General features: G+C 45.3%; 1 protein-coding gene across 13 annotated transcripts in view; it reads right to left on the bottom strand.

Annotated features, from left to right (window-relative positions):
* The window catches only part of CTNND2 (catenin delta 2), a 671801-nt gene that overhangs the window by 430625 nt on the left and 224625 nt on the right, over positions 1 to 16551 (bottom strand). For 10 of the 13 annotated variants that reach the window (XM_077353364.1, XM_077353370.1, XM_077353371.1 and 7 more), the window contains one exon: positions 13253 to 13425. The exons of the other annotated variants lie outside the window; for them this stretch is intronic. In XM_077353364.1, coding sequence (XP_077209479.1) covers positions 13253 to 13425 — 173 coding nt within the window. The remainder of the gene's footprint in view (positions 1 to 13252; positions 13426 to 16551) is intronic. 13 annotated transcript variants of the gene reach the window in all.

Below are 16551 nucleotides of genomic sequence, written 5' to 3'. Positions count from 1 at the left end.
TGATCCAAGGAAGTCAGCATGGATTTGTCTCCAGCAGGTCCTGCCAGACCAACCTGGTTTCCTTTTTTGACCAAGTAACAGGTTTGCTGGATCGTGGAAATTCGGTTGATGTCGTTTACTTGGATTTTAGTAAAGCTTTTGATAAGGTTCCTCATGATGTTCTGATGGATAAATTGAAGGACTGCAATCTGGATTTTCAGATAGTTAGGTGGATAGGAAATTGGTTATAGAACCGCACTCATCAGACTGGAGGGAGGTGAGTAGCGGAGTACCTCAGGGTTCGGTGCTCGGCCCGGTACTTTTTAACATATTTATTAATGATCTAGATGAGGGGGTGGAAGGACTACTCATCAAGTCTGCAGACGACACCAAATTGGGAGGACTGGAAAATACTCCAGAAGATAGAGACAGAGTTCAACGAGATCTGAACACAATGGAAAAATGGGCAAATGAGAACAAAGATAAGTGTAAAGTTCTGCATCTGGGTCAGAAAAATGAAAAGCATGCCTACCGGATGGGGGATACGCTTCTAGGTAACACTGTGTGTGAACGAGACTTTGGAGTACTTGTGGATTGTAAAGTAAACATGAGCAGGCAGTATGATGCAGCGGTAAAAAAGGCAAATGCCATTTTGGGTTGTATCCACAGGGGCATCACATCAAAATCACAAGATGTCATAGTCCCATTGTATACGGTAGCGATCCCCAACCTGTGGGCTGCGGACCACATGTGGTCCATCGACTAATTGGAGGTGGGCCATGAAGGACACCTCCCCCCCCCGTGGCCCTTTACTTCATCCCCCCCCCGGCCCTTTACAACACACTTTGGGTGTCATTGTCTCCCATCACTCCCAGATGGGAATATCTCGTTGCAGAGAAACAAGCTCAGGGTTCCCATTGATTTGTCATTGTCATGAGTTAAAATTTCCATGAAAATAAAATGTTCCTTACATTCATTGTTGTGGCGTGTCTGTATCTTATTTTGAAGGGATGTTTAAACTTTACCATAGCGATTAGAGAGCGTTAGAGCAGTGGTTAAGAGTAGAGGAGTAAACTACCCCCTCCCCTGGGTCTCAGTAAAATTGTCAAGCGTTGAGTGGTCCCCGGTGATAAAAAGGTTGGGGACCACTCGTATACGGCACTGGTCAGACCACACCTGGAGTACTGTGTGCAGTTCTGGAGTCCTCACTTCAAGAAGGACGTAGATAAAATTGAAAGGGTACAGAGGAGAGCGACGAAGATGATCTGGGGCCAAGGGACCAAGCCCTATGAAGATAGGTTGAGGGACTTGGGAATGTTCAGCCTGGAGAAAAGGAGGTTGAGAGGGGACATGATAGCCCTCTTTAAGTATTTGAAAGGTTGTCACGTGGAGGAGGGCAGGATGCTGTTTCTGTTGGCTGCAGAGGAGAGGACACACAGTAATGGGTTTAAACTTCAAGTACAACGATATAGGCTAGATATCAGGAAAACAATTTTCACAGTCAGAGTAGTTCAGCAGTGGAATAGGCTGCCTAAGGAGGTGGTGAGCTCTCCCTCACTGGCAGTTTTCAAGCAAAGGTTGGATACACACTTTTCTTGGATGCTTTAGAATGCTTAGGGCTGATCCTGCGTTGAGCAGGGGGTTGGACTAGATGGCCTGTATGGCCCCTTCGAACTCTATGATCCTATGATTGTTGTTGTTGTTAGGTGCGAAGTCGTGTCCGACCCATCACGACCCCATGGACAATGATCCTCCAGGCCTTCCTGTCCTCTACCATTCCCCGGAGTCCATTTAAGTTTGCAGATTCTATGATTATGATGTCTCTAAACTAATATGCAGAGTATGGGAAACAAACAGGAAGAACTAGAAGTCCTAATAAAGGAAGGAGACTATGATCTAATATTCACTGCAGAAAACTGGTGGGATTAATCTCACTACTTGAATAATGGGATTTGTAGTCACACATACAGGCTGGACTTCAGGAGAGCAAATTTTAACAAATGTTGGGTAGAATCCCATGGTCAGAAAAATTTAAGGACATGGAAATCGAAAAAGGTTGGTTGTTTCTCAAAGTTGAAATACTGAGCGCACAATTGCAGACCCTTGAAAAAGGAAACTGGGAGGGATTTAAAGATAGCAATTCCATAAACAGTTTTAAAAAGAATTGCGTAGCAAAAAAGATTCATTTAGGAAATGGAAGGGAGGACCTTATAACTAAGGAGAAATATAAACAAATAACCAATGCATATAGGGAGAGTGTTAGAAAAGCTAAAGCTTAGACCATTTCTACATGAGGAATCTGACTCTGGACAGCCTCTGGTTGCTGGTGGGTTTTAGAGCCCCCAACAGGAGAAGGAATGTGGGCTCAGCCAGCTATAGCTGATGAGGCACAGTCCCAGCAAGGAGCTTTGAGCAGCATGCCCGTTAAACCTACAGACTCTGAAACAAGTAGTTCTTCAGGCTCTCCCCAAGCAGATAGACACTGTCAGCAAAGTCTTAGGGTTGTTTATACAAGAGGAGACACTTGGCATGCTTACTAAGCCACTGGGGTGCAAAAGATCTTGGCAATAAATGATTGCCAGATGGCTTCCAGGCAGACTACTCAACCTGATTCAAGGAATAGTCATAAAGAGAGCAGTGTGGATGCAACATCCTTAGTTGCCTTAGTCTTGTTCCTGAACTCCTTGATGATCCCAGACTGGTAGCAACGATCTTGACTCTGGACACTCTCTGTTGGCATCATGACTTCTCGGCTTGGACTCTTCAGTTTGATTTTAGACCCTCTGACTGGGTAACTATTGACTCCTGGTGGGTTTACGACCACAGTGTCAAAACCATGTATCCCTGTTTTAGTCATGTGTTTTTTGACTCTGTTTTTTGTCTTGTATAACTGATTACCCTAGGTGTGAATTGCAGCTAAGTTAGGGAAGTTTAGCTAGCTCAGGAATTCCGGCACTGCCGCTTTTATCTGTGGATAAGAGTTATCTCTCTCGTTGACCTAGGGGCAGGAAGCCCTGTGTCTTCCTAGACTGGACAGGAGGTGGCATCTGAAGGATTTTCATACCCAAATGGGCAGGCAGGGGGAGCCAGGTGGTTGGAGGTTAAAACAGAATGATGGATTCTGGGAGGATAGTCTTAGCAAAGGACCTGGAGATGTTAGTATTGTATGTTCAATAAAGAGATTTTCTTCCATAATACATGCTTATTGGGAGCAATCAGCTGGACTCTCACACATGGCCTTGGACATTCCTTTCAGTGCAGCCCCCTTGCTGCAAGAAGCTCTGATTTCAGCTGAACCCAACAGCTCTTCCTGCTCAGGGTTTCCCTCCCAGTTCAGTACTGTGTCGTGGTAGCAGCGTGCCTGACCATGCCGGACAGCATAGCCACTGTAGATGGAACAAGACTGGAGTGAGATGGTTCCTACGATCACACTGGTCAACACTCTGGCTGCACTATTCTGTACCAACTATAGCTTCTAGACAGCCTTAAACGGCAGCCCCACACAAAACATGGCAGTGATCTACTCTAGATGTCGCCAGATCATGCACCATAGTGGTAAAATCTTTTCTAAGAAGGGCTGCAATTAGCTCACCAGCCAAAGCTGCTAAAAGCTACCCGTGGCCACTGCTGCTACCCGTTTATCCAACAAGAGGAGAAAACCACGAAGGTTAGGGATGTATATAGAAAAATAGAAACAATTTATTATTAGAGAGCTCAAAATGTTTAAAAACCATACAAAATATCTTATCTACTGGGCACATATAAAGCATCTCCATGCTAAAATACCCAGGAGAGGTTTGTAGTGTTATGAACATGAAGTGGGTGCTGTATATTTTGAAGACATCAATGCGTATTTATTGATTATTTATTAAGTTATTTATTAAGAATAAGAAATATTTGCTGACTGAGAGTTCTGCATGGTTGTTGAGTATGGCAGGACCCTTGCCCCCCAGGCTGGCGCAATGTCTTTCCACAACCAGTAGTACTGCTCAATAGTCTAGGCTTGGGCCAAAGCCAGATTCAGTAAAAACCTGACAAGACACTGCTAGGGACTAACTGAATTTTGGACCCCCGCTCTTCGGCTTGTCCTTCACTATAGGTTGGGAATCACAGGTACCACCTAACTCAGGAATTTCTTTCCTCTTTCTTCCCCACCCCATTGTGTTGCTGATTCAGTGGCCTGGCTAAAATCTCTTTGCCCAGTGGCTCCTAGGCAGACTTCTTTGTGTCTCACAGATGACTCCTGCTTGGCCCCTCTGCCAGGGGAAATCTCTTCCCCAACTCAGCAGCTAGACCCACTGAGACAGGATGGCTCCCTTTCTTAGACCCATTAAGCCCATCAACCCTGATCTCCGGACCTGGCCAGGGCATAGCCCAACATCCTACTCCATGGAAAACTCCATTATATGCTCACCTGGGTTATACCATGTAGCCCCCTGCCCAAACACATATATAAATAGTGGCTTCACAAAGCCACCTTGTACTTTCTGATTTGGATCCATTAAAACACCCTTAGTGCTGGTTCATGTTGTTGATCTCAGCCTCTCTACTCTTCAATACCGATAACTGAATTGAAAAATCTTTTCCAACTCTGTTTTTCCCTATATGACTTACTGCTAGTGTGCTATAGATATATATTCATTATTTTCCTTCTAATAATGATTGTGACTCTTTTTACTATATACCTTTAGTCTACCTAGAGTTCTTAATGGTGTAATCACCTTATAAACATTGGCAAACAATCTATTTAGCTACATTACCACCTCTCGATAAGCAAACTTTGGCCCTGGACCCATACCAGTCTGGCTTCCGTCCTGGCCATGGGGTGGAGATTGAGCAGGTTGCTCTTATGGACAATCTCCAGCGGGTAGGCCATTCTTGTTTTATTAGACCTATCAGACACATTTGATGTGACCCATCATGAGCTATTGGTTCACCACCTTGCAGACACAGGGATTAGGGGTACAGCCTTGAAATGGCTGACCTCTTTTCTCAAAAATTGGTCACAGAGGGTTCCTGTGGGGGAGGAGTTGTCAGACCTCTTTGTACTTCCTTGTGGGGTGATACTCTCCCCCACACTTTTAAACATCTATATGTGCCCTTTGGCCCAGCTGGATCAGAGTTATGGGCAGGAGTGTCACCAGTATGTGGATGATACCCAGCTTAATTTATTTATTTATTTATACATATACATATATTCATAAAGATAGAAATAAGACAGTATAAGTTGTTAATACAAAGAACAGTAAAATATAGTCTTCACTTGTTACACTTAAAACCCCTCCATTAAGTGTCTCCTTTTAGTTAAGCTTTGAGTTTGGGGTGGGAGGCACTGCGGAGATATACTTAATAATACAGATTCAGCTTACATAGGAAATCTAAGACCCCACATTAACTACACAATGGTATGAATTTTTGCCCAGAACTTATAAGCTTTTTCACATTTCCACCACATTTAGAAAAAGAAGTCTATCACCACATATCCAACAATTGTTAACATAGTTTTTAGCAATTTTAGCAGTCACTTTTGTTGTCACATAAAAACCCCCACTTTATCATGGCATTTCCAGCACATACAATTATATTGCCTTAAAAGTGTGCAGAAGAAGAATAAAGAAAAGATTTCAAACATTTTGTTCTCCCTTTCCTTTGCTTCTCCTTTCCCTTCCACAATCTTCTTAAGGGGGTCAAGGCTTACTGCATCTTGTTCCAGCAAGGCTTACTGCATCTTGTTCTTCCCGTAGACTTATATTCTGTCCAGTTAGGCTTTGGCATAGAAAGTGCAGTTGTACTCTTTTCCGCAGAATATTCACCGATGAATCTTGAGGCAGTTGCACCTCCTGGACTCTGATATCAGTACAATTTTTTTTCCTGAGAAGCTCCTTTAAATAGATTGCTTTCAAAACAGATCCATGTATCTTTTGGTTGATTCTTGTGTACTGTTGCTTTGAAATGGCTGTGTGCCTTTTTAAGAAGGGTGTCCTTATCTGGGCTGCGAGGCTCCGACATCCCCTTTTCCGTCTCCAAAATTTCGGATTTCTCTTCTGCTGATGATTTCCAACCTTGTTTAGTGCTGTCATCAACCACTGTTATTGATTCATCAATCCTGTTAAAAACTTTTTCCTTGCCGTCTTGGATCTCCTTGAAAATATTCTTAAGCAAACCTTCTGTAAATGCTTTCAAATCTTGAGTTTGTTTCTCTATTAGATGGGCCATTCTTTTTAACATAGACATGTTTTAGGCTTATGTCAGCAGGCAATCTCAGACAATATTGCAAATAGCAAGGAGAGGTTCTATACAGTCCTAGGCAAAAGCGAAAGTCTGTTTAGTCATCCGACGTTCTTCAGTGTAGAATGCAAAAACTAAATAAAAAACAACAGAAGACCAAAAAACAGCATGGAAATTAAAAACAGGGCAATTCAGAACTAAAGCACTTTCAGCAAGTTGAATTTAGTATAGCCTAAATAGGTGTCCTTTAAGAGCTGGTCGCACATCAGAATTTCCTGGCACTAGTAGATGACGTTTTGAAGTCAGTGAAGCCAATAGTCTCGTCCTGGAGCAGAGTTCTCGTGAGATCTTCAGAGTACTCGTGAGATCTTCACGGCTCTTATCTCCGGAAACCAAAACAATTGCTGTAAAAGCTATTGCTAGTTAATCTAAGTCCTCTATTTCTACTTAAGAAAATTAGCCTGCCCCGAATCGAGATGGCTACTCAGGCAGAGCGAGGGGGAGGGAAAGAGAGAGGTGAAAAGTGGCTTGGACGGAGAGATTACTTGCTGTTATTTATTGAAGCATTGATTAATGGCTTTCGTTGAGGCCGTCAGATGCTGTCCTCCACCCAGTCCACCATGTTCACTTGCAGTAAATAAATCGTAGAAGAGGGTTAAAGCAGTTTCTTTTAAGAGAGAAAGAAAGAAAATTGTCCAAGATAGAATATGGCAGTCGTCCTCTTGACCTGAAATGCTGACAGCCTGTAATCCGGGGAGATAAACTCCCTAAAGGATTGGAGATGGCCCCAAGAGTACACTAGGACTTCCTGGGTAGAAAAAGTGAGGTGGGGTTTGCGTACCCCTCCTCTTTTCTGCCAATTGCTTCCACAATTGGCCCCTGTCAGGCTCCAGTGATTGCATTGCAATCCTCTCAGAATGACATCTTTAGCCACACACCCCCAGCTTAATTTCTTGACAGCCAGCTGGACCTCCGCCCAGATATATTTGCTAGATGTTTGGTAGCCATAGCTGGGTGGATTAGGCAGAGTCATCTGAAACTCAACCCTGTGGCTGGGAAGAAAGGAGAAGGATTAGGAAACACTTCTCCCAATCCTGGATGGAGTGCAATTTACAATCTGCACCAATAGCCAGGAACTTGGGGGTGATCTTTGATGCCTCTCTATCCATAGAGGCTCGGGTCATGAAGGTAGCCCGGGTGGTGTTTTTCTATCTGCACCGAGCATGGCTACTAGTGCCCTACCTGTCCCTGGAACACTTGGCTACAATGATCCATGCAACAGTTACTTCCATGTTATACTTCTGTAACCTGCTCTACACGGGCCTACCCTTGTCCCTGACCCAGAAACTGCAACTGGTACAGAATGCGGCTGCACGGGTCCTCACTGGGTCATCTAGGAGGGCCCTTATCCAGCCATTGCTGAGACAGCTGCATTGGATGCAAGTTTGCATCTGAATTAAGTTAAAGGTATTTAAGTTAAGTTAAGTTAAAGGTATTAAGTTAAAGGTATTAAGTTAAAGGTATGAACTTGTTGGTATTAGTGGTGTTTTGACCTTTAAGGCTATACGCAGCCTGGGTCCTACCTATCTGGGACTGCTTATCTCCTTATGCTCCCCAAAGAACACTTTGCTTTGCGGGTATAAATTTGCTGGTTGTCCCAGGCCCCTGGGAACTGTGCCTGGCCTTGACCAGGGCCAGGGCTTTTTCTCCTGGCCCCCACATGGTGGAATGAGCTCCCAAAAGAACAGAAGGCCCTGATGGCGCTCTCTGAGTTCCGCAGGGCCTGGAAGATGGAGCTCTTCTGCCAGGCTTTTGGCTGAAGCTGGGCTGGAGACTGGGGTGATAGATTGGGTTTTCCACAGCTGGGCCATTGGTCCCCATCCCCTGGCCAACATAACCCTCTTGGGATAACACCTCTGGGGGATACGAAGTTGGATATACAACTTTGAATTGAAGCGCTGAGGGGTTGTGGATTAGTAGAGAGAAATTGTTGCCACCATCTACTCTTTACTGTTTACTATTAATTTCTATTGTTATTGTTATTATTTAGTGTGTACTGTATATTTTCTTGGCAAGATGGCATAGCCTTGCCTGTAGTATAGGGCTCTTGTGTTTTATTACTATGCTTTATTGTAAATCACCATGAGTCGGCAGGTCCAAGAGAGGCAATATAGAAATACAATAAATAAATAAATTCCCCACAGCTGATTATACACACGTCACAGGACACGTGTGTAAGTGCATTTCGGGTAATATGGTGTACATCAACCAATACAAATATATTGTAGGACCAGAATCAGCTAGAATAGGTTAAAGGTACTACGCCTGCTCTTAGCCAAAAGGCCAAGAAGTAAGCAAATAATATTTTTAGATTTATATTTATGTAATTGAAAAAGGATAATATCATCACTGATTTCTCATTATTTCTGCTACCCACGAGTATTTACCCCATTGAAAATTGAAATAAAACATACGTACAACTGTGTATGTCTATATATTGATCTCTCAGGAAGATCAGTATGATCAAAACGCGTTAGATCTGAACTTGTTGGTATTAGTGGTGTACACACTGAGTACGATGTTCTTTTATGGTTTTTAAACATTGCTCCAGTAATAGATTATTTATGTTTTTCTAAGGTTAGGTTAGTTTAATCCCTAACCTTCATGGCTCTTACCTGTTTCCAGGTTGTGTTTCTATTTCTCTTTATGTTATTTGTCATCCAGCAGGAGGCCCAGGTTCTGAAGCATCCCCACACTATGAACCTGCTCCTTTAGGGACAGTACAACCTATGCCTGGCCTTCCCCCCACCTGTATAGCATCCGTTTTGGGGGAATAAAGTTTCAGCTTGTTAGACCTCATCCATTCCAAAATGGCCCCCAGGCCAATGGCGCCAGTTTCCACGGTGTCCCCTGGGATCTGCTGGTAGCAAGAGATGAAGCCGAGCGTCATCTATGTAATGGTAGCAGCTCAGTCCAAGCTCACTCATCCAATTTTATTCATCAAACAAATAAGTGAAGTAGGCATGGCTAAATGGGGACTGGAATGCAGATGTCCCCAGCGTTCAGCTGAGATGCCATCAAGTATAACAATACTGGCACTAGGAGGGTTGGAAACCCCTAAGGCAGGCAAACTAAGATGTCGATCAGTATTTGCCAGCCACGACAACTTCCATGTACAGGAGGAGGGTCCAAGTCTGGTAGTCATGTCAGTGTTGGACTTGGACAGGTTTGAATCCTCACTCTGCCACCTGTCACATTCTCTAAGCCAGATCAAACTCACTGGCATGGAGAGAAAGCTGAGCTATAAAGTAAGTACAATAAAATCATAAAAATAAATAAATCAAACAAAGGCCTCCTTAGAGTCCAGGATGCTTGGTACAAACATCCCTTAGGTGGGTGGAAAAGTGCTTGTCCAAATCATTACTGATTCCTAAAAACTAAGCAAAAAGAAAGCCCCCCCCCCCCGACCTGTAAAATGGAAAGCATTCAGTTAAAAAGCCTTAACTGGATGATGTCAGCCAACTCCTATGCTTATAATAAAATCTCTAGGCAATACAGCATGCTGCTTGATGTAGAAAAAGAGATAAGTGTAACAGGGATAAAATGTGTCTGTCGTTTTAATTCCTTGGGAGCAAAATAAATGTGCGATTTCAAATGTCATGCTGTGGATGTACAATTACAATTCCTGTTCCAGTGTATCTACAATAAGCTGTGTTATGCTATAAGAATTAATATGATCCTGCACGGTATCTGCTAACAGTGTGAAGTAGATAAGCTGAAAGCACATTTAAAATATTTCTGTGTGCTCTTCTCTGCTTGTGCTGTATTTCCCCCACACTAATATGCAAGCCTCAACTGTGCTTTAAGAAAGATTACAAAACCGGTCCATAAGTCAAGTCATATATGAATGCAAGCACATACTAATCCTATTTCAATTTGAGTCAGAAGAAGGAAAATGCCAGTGATCTTCTAACAGAAGCTGGAAAGAACAGTGAGACTCCTTATCAGACATGGAAGGTCTGAAGCCTGCCCAGATATGCAGCCTGCAGGAGGGGCCTGGCCACGTGCATGCAAACAGTTTGCATTTTGAAGATACATGGCCTTGTGTATGATAAATAAGTTCTACACCTTCTGGTTGCTAGAGAGCTCGGATGGACTATAGTTGATACCTGTGGCTGCTGTAAAAAAATGGTCAGAGAGGCATTTGAGGTCAATTTTAATAATCAAGGAAGTGATGATGAAGATGATGATGAAGAGCTGGAGGCTTTTTTGTACCCCACTTTTAACTACCCGAAGGAGTCTCAAAGATGACAAATAATAATGAAGTTTATTTATTTAGAAAAAATTATGTCACCTCTCCAGGGGATATGCAGCCATGTTTTTGCAACCATGTTTTTATGCTTGTTTTGCTGTCAAGTCACAGCCAAATTATGGACGCCCTGTAGGGCTTCCAAGGTGGTTTGCCATCGCCTACCTCTGCAGGGCAACCTGGGGACTTCCTTGGTGGCCCTCTGCCCACGTACTGGCCAGGACTGATCCTGCTTAGCTTCCAAGATCAGATGAGATCAGCCTAAACTGGGCTATATGGCGAGGACAGAACTGTCAAAACCGAGTATTCACAGGCTTTTGCCATGGCTACTGCAGCTCCATTGTGCATTTTTTTGCTGTTAGTGTCTGCATAGATTTGCAGTGCTTGTGCTGGGTTCAGGGAGTGTTCAGAAGGAGGGGGGGGTCTGGTATCTGCTTCATCTACTACTCCATCGGGAGGGGCAGGTAGTAAATACGCCTAGTGTTTGGGCACAGGTATTCTGTAGGCCTCAACCATAGTTCTGGCCGAACTTCTCTGTCTTGCAGGCCCCATGGATCTGGTTTAGGTCCTGCAGGGTCTTGATCTCATTTGAAGAAGAAGAAGAAGAAGAAGAAGAAGAAGAAGAAGAAGAAGAAGAAGAAGAAGAAGAAGAAATTTGGTTCTTATAAGCTGCTCTTCTCTACCTGAAGGGGCTTCCAGTCGCCTTCCCTTTCATCTCCCCACAACAGACACCCTGTGAGGTGGGTGGGGAGACTTCCACCAGGCCAGCGCCAGGGCACTGGTTGAGGCCACTTTCACCTCTCTGACCCATTCCATTTTGATTTTTTTCCCGTTGCCCCCCCCCCCCCCAACTAGGAGGGATGTTCTCCGGGGCCTAAACAGGAAGCAGGACAATCCCAGACAGAAACCAAGGCAAGGCTGAGCTGGGGCCAGCAGGTGACAAGTCTCATTCTGAATGGGAGGCTATGGCTGCTCAATGGCCAGAGACAAGCAGAGTTGCAGTCATGTGCGCTGGTAATTTGCAGCGGGGCAGAGACCGAAGGAGCCACATGAAAGCCACAAGGGAAAGGCTGGAGAAAAGTATTCTGCTTTCCCTATTAAATGAGGCATCCTTCTAAACAAGAAGCATTCACCTGGGCAAAGAGTGCTCAAGAGTGCAAAAGCTAGCACACTGTTTTGTGTCCTAATAAAAGGTATTCTATGGCGTTTCATAATAAAAAGACTTTGTGTTTTGGAAGTGCTCCCTGTCCATAGAAACAAACATTCCAAAAGTGGTGCTTTTGTTGATGTTGTTATTGTTGTTTTTGTTGCTGCCTGCTGGGCTTAAGAAAAGCATTAAAAGCTGTATGGTTCGTTTCTTGCTTAGACTTTCATAGTTGACAAATAATATGTGAACTTGCCTTATCCTGAGTCAGACCATTGGTCCATCCTGTTTGGTCTTGTTCACTGCAATTGTCAGGGGCTCTCCAAGACCGTTTATGCACTGGGAACTTCTCTGCCCCATCTCCCATGCAGGAGCACAAATCGGGGGCAGATGAGCTGCACCAGTCCAAATGCTCCCCCAGGTAGGTGCAGGAAGAGGTGGGGCAACCTGCCACGACTAAAACTCCAGCCTGCAGCCTTGCATGAAACCTCCAGTGCGTAAACGGTCCAGGGCATTTCACATCGCATACCGCTTGGTAAGGAGAGATGCCCTTGCCTGAAACTGGGATCTTCAGCGTGCAAAGTGGATGTTGCACCACTGAGATGTTGCCCTTGCCCTCTGCCCACCTGACTCCCAGAGTGGAGCGCATCCAGGGTGATCCAGTGCATGACATCCGAGTAGGATAGAAATACTTTGTTCTTCTACACATGGCCACCTATTAAGTTCTGAGCATGTGATAACTTGCAGTATAGCAAATTTAAAATGATGTGTAATCCATGCCGGAGAATCCCGGGGCAGGTGTAATCCAAGCAAACCCTCACAAATTCTGACTACATATTAACAGCAGCTTCCTTGTTTGGTTATCTATTGATAACTTTTCACATTATTTGATATTATTGTTTGATTTATAAACCACTCACAACTGGACTTCAGAGAGAGGGAACATAAATTCCCTGTACTAATAAATAACAGCTGCTCACCTAAATTCAGCACAGTGCAAGACTACCCCAAAATATTGCTTATTCTGAATGACAATAACATGCAAAAATGACTTCTCAAGGTGGTAAATATGCTCACTGAGCCATGGAAAGAAAAAGAAGGGGGAAGAGAGCAAGTGATAGGCTGCACAAACTTATACAATTCAGCTATTTATACATGAAATGCACAACAGGGATTCACATCTACATCATTCAGTCATCCATGCTATACAATGTGGAATATTATGCAAGATTAGGTCAACTTCAGATACCCACACACACCCATACACATACAACAGAGAGCAATGGTTCAGATTTGCATTGTGAAGTCATAATCACATGTTAATACGAGATAAAATACCTTGTAATAAAATGTAATATTAACAGTCATATACTTTGCTGCTAGATAAACACATGACTGTGCTCGGTGTTATTCTGACCCATTTGTTTCCTATTACACGGAGTTGACTGAGTGCCTCACCCTCAGGCAGCAGGGCAGTTCCTTCAGTGTTCCTTAGGAACGGTTCGACTTGCCCAGCCTCCGCCCGGAGTTTGGCTCCCAGACACCTCCCCGTCAGAACCCTCCGAGGCACGAGGCTCCTTCTCAACACGTACCTGGCTATAGTTCTGTATAGCTGATCTGGGTTGACTGCTTCGGGCTGGGAGCTGAGACGCTGCTGTGTCACCGAGGGCAAGGGTCTGGTTGCTATGGTAGCTAGAGGAGTACTGGAAGGACCCTTCTGGTTTGGAATGGAGCTGAAGTGCACTCTGGGAGAGGAGGCTGGGCCCTGTGTGGGAAGGAATGGGCAGGAGTCAGCCAGTGCCACCATGCCAGTGGAAAAGCACGCAGTATTGGTTGCCAGCAGCCCAGAAGGGCTGGGTGGCGACTCCCTACTTGGTGTCTCTTGGCATTTCAGCACATAGAAATCAGGTCACAGCCTTCAATCTGGCACTTGATTAGTTAAACACCATCGTTCTGCCATTCTCAACAAGGTAACAGAGTCCTTCATAACTGAAAAGCTTCCCCGCTGGTCTTTTACAAAAAAATAAATAAAGCCCAAACTAATCAATGAAAGACTGTTGGACAGAGGAAAACATGGCAAGATCACTGTGCTGCTGCAACCCTTTGTCAGAGTTCTCCAACCAACCCCTTCGTGCTCCAAAAAATGCAGTTTCCATTGTCGCCACATTCTGAGGTCCTGTTGTCGTGCTTAGTTGACATTCTGACATCATGATGTTTCCCCCACCCCACTTCCTAAGGATATGCAGAGGGAAGAAGCAGGGATTTTCAGAGGGTGAGGCAGAGAGGGAATTAGCGAGAATAGCACATCGGAACGATGGTTGTCAATGGGATTTCAGCAGATAAATGGGAGATCTTGGCCTGCTTGCTGCCGGTCAGAGGCCTGGGAAGGAGCATTAGACATCCTGAAGGAGGGTGGAGTAGAACATTCAGGGGTGACGGGAGTGGTTCAGAAGAGATCAGAGCAGAAGGAGGACCCTCACCCCCTTTGGGGGTGGATTCTGCCTGTGGAGAACTCACTAGGGACAGTAACAACAGAGCCATGTCGGGTGAGAGAGAGGACGGCCTCTCTTGCAGAAAGAAGACCTCAACCAAAGACAGCAGTTCACAATAGGGGTGAGCCCACCCTAATTGGATCCTGAGGATCATCTAGATGCAGTTTTGTAGCTCAGGTTGCTGGCAGGGGCAAGCCGTCCTTTATCATTGGATAGCTCATGGGGATGGGTGGGGGGTGGGTTTAATAGGGTGGGGGTAGAGTGGGAGTGGAGTTAGTTAGAGCCAATAGTTAGGCTAGTCAGTTTGTATTTGTGGCCAGTTGCTGTCTTTTCAGGGGGTGCTGCGGTTGGAGGAGATGAGAGGAGGGACCCAGTCTGGGCTGGAGATCCCAGCCATCATGGGCCCAGGGAGATACCACGGTGGGAGAAGGGTGGACAAGAGAAGGTCCACAGGATGTTGAGGACCAACAGGGCCCTGGACATGAGGATTTCACAACTGGCCCCTGCAGGGGTACACCCATGGCCCTTCTAACTTCTGTCTCATCCCCAGAAATGAGGGAGTGGAGGTTAGAGTGGCTCTGACACCAATGATGTGCAACGCCATGTTGATTAAAAGCAAGTCTTCCACTCTGCAAGAGGTAAACATGGCATGCGTGCAAGGGCAAGGCTGTCCCCCTGAAAGATCCAGTGCTGCCTAGGTTCTCAATACTTCACAGATCTTGGACCTCTGCTGTGTGCATGGGGGTGGCGATCCTGGTCTGGGATTCTTATCCCTACAGGGCTCTCCCAGCCCCGTCAATACCTGGTATGGAAAGTGCCAGAATGGGACTTGGTTGAAGGATTGGCCATTCAGTTGGCTTACAGTCTGCCCAATGCACCGCCAGCTGCCCTATCAGCCTGGTGGAGGCAGTGACTGCTTGGATGTTGCAGTCCCCAGATTACTGATTCTGGGCAACTTCAACATCCCCACGGATTCGCTGTCTCCAGGACTTGACTCGGACCTGGTATCAACCATGGTGACACTGGGCTGGTCAGACCTTCGACTTGATCTTCGGTGATGGGATGAAGTGGAACTGATGGTGCCATAGTTGTCCTATAATGAGACTCCTATGCCTTGAAGGCCCCACTTTGGGTCCTGTCCCCTTCCTGCTTGGGCAGTGGGCTTTACACTCTGCAGGTATGAATATGCTGGCACCTGGGAGATGTGCCTGGCCTTGTCTAAGGCCAGGGCCGTTTTGGTCCTGGCTCCACCCTGGTGAAATGAGCTTCTGAGAGAGCTGAGGGCCCAGTTTCAGCTGTCACAGATCAACAGAGCCTGCAAAACAGAGCTCTTCCACCAGGCTTTTGGTCAAGGCAAGGGCCAGAAGATCCGGGCTCCCTTCCCATCTCCCCATGGCTGGAGACATGGGTTTTACAGAGAATTACTGCGGAGCGCAGTCTCTAGGCTGTGTGCTGCTGGGACTTCGGGGAGGGTGGGAACTTCATTTTGATTTTACCCGCCACCATCAATGGGATTTACTTTGAATAGTTGGGATTGGTTTTATGAGTTGTTTTTGTTGTTGTTGTTGTTGTTGTTACTATGGGGTTTTAACTTGTAACCCTCCACAAGCCAGCATTGCTGAAAGCAGAGAGAAACAAAGAGACCAAACAAACATACAAATACAAATAAATATGATTGGAGGGAGGTGAGCAGAGGGGTGCCATGGGGATCAGTACTAGGTTTGGGCCTTTTCAACATAGAAGAAGAAGAAGAAGAAGAAGAAGAAGAAGAAGAAGAAGAAGAAGAAGAAGAAGAAGAATGAAGCCCTCTGAGGAAAGAATATTCTGCCTGGAGAAGAGGAGGTTGAGAGGGGACAGATAGCCATCTGATAGAAACAATAATTACGTGAATTTAGGCAAATTGTAAGTGGGTGGGCAGAAGGGATGGTGTCTGAACTTGGCTCTTGTGGACCATTCTTGCATGCCCAGGGAGATGCTGATCGCTACTTTGGGGTCAGAAAGTGAATTTCCTCCAGACCAGACCAGGAATTCTGGTTTTTTTGGGGGGGAATGGGGCCACTGTGGGTGGGCAGGTAGTTGTGAATTTCCAACATTCAGCAGGGGTTGGACTAGATGACCCTATGGTTCCCTTCCAACTCTATGATTCTATGATTCTTTTTATGCATTTGAAAAACTGTCACTTAGAGGTCAGAGAAAGGGGTCCTGTTGGCAGCACAGGACAGGACCCTCAGTAATGGGTTTAAACTATGTGTACAACAATACTGGCGAAATAGCAGGAAACAAATTTTCACAGTCAGAGTAGTTCAGCAGTCGAATCAGCTGCCTAATGAGGTGATGAGCTCCCCCTCCCTTGCGGTCTTCAAGCAGTGGCTGGACAGATCCTTCTCCTGGATGATTGA

Source organism: Paroedura picta, chromosome 9 (genome assembly GCF_049243985.1).
Source record: "Paroedura picta isolate Pp20150507F chromosome 9, Ppicta_v3.0, whole genome shotgun sequence".
NCBI lineage: Eukaryota > Metazoa > Chordata > Lepidosauria > Squamata > Gekkonidae > Paroedura > Paroedura picta.
Note: the sequence above shows the minus strand (reverse complement) of the source record. Positions and strands in the feature narration are given on the sequence as shown.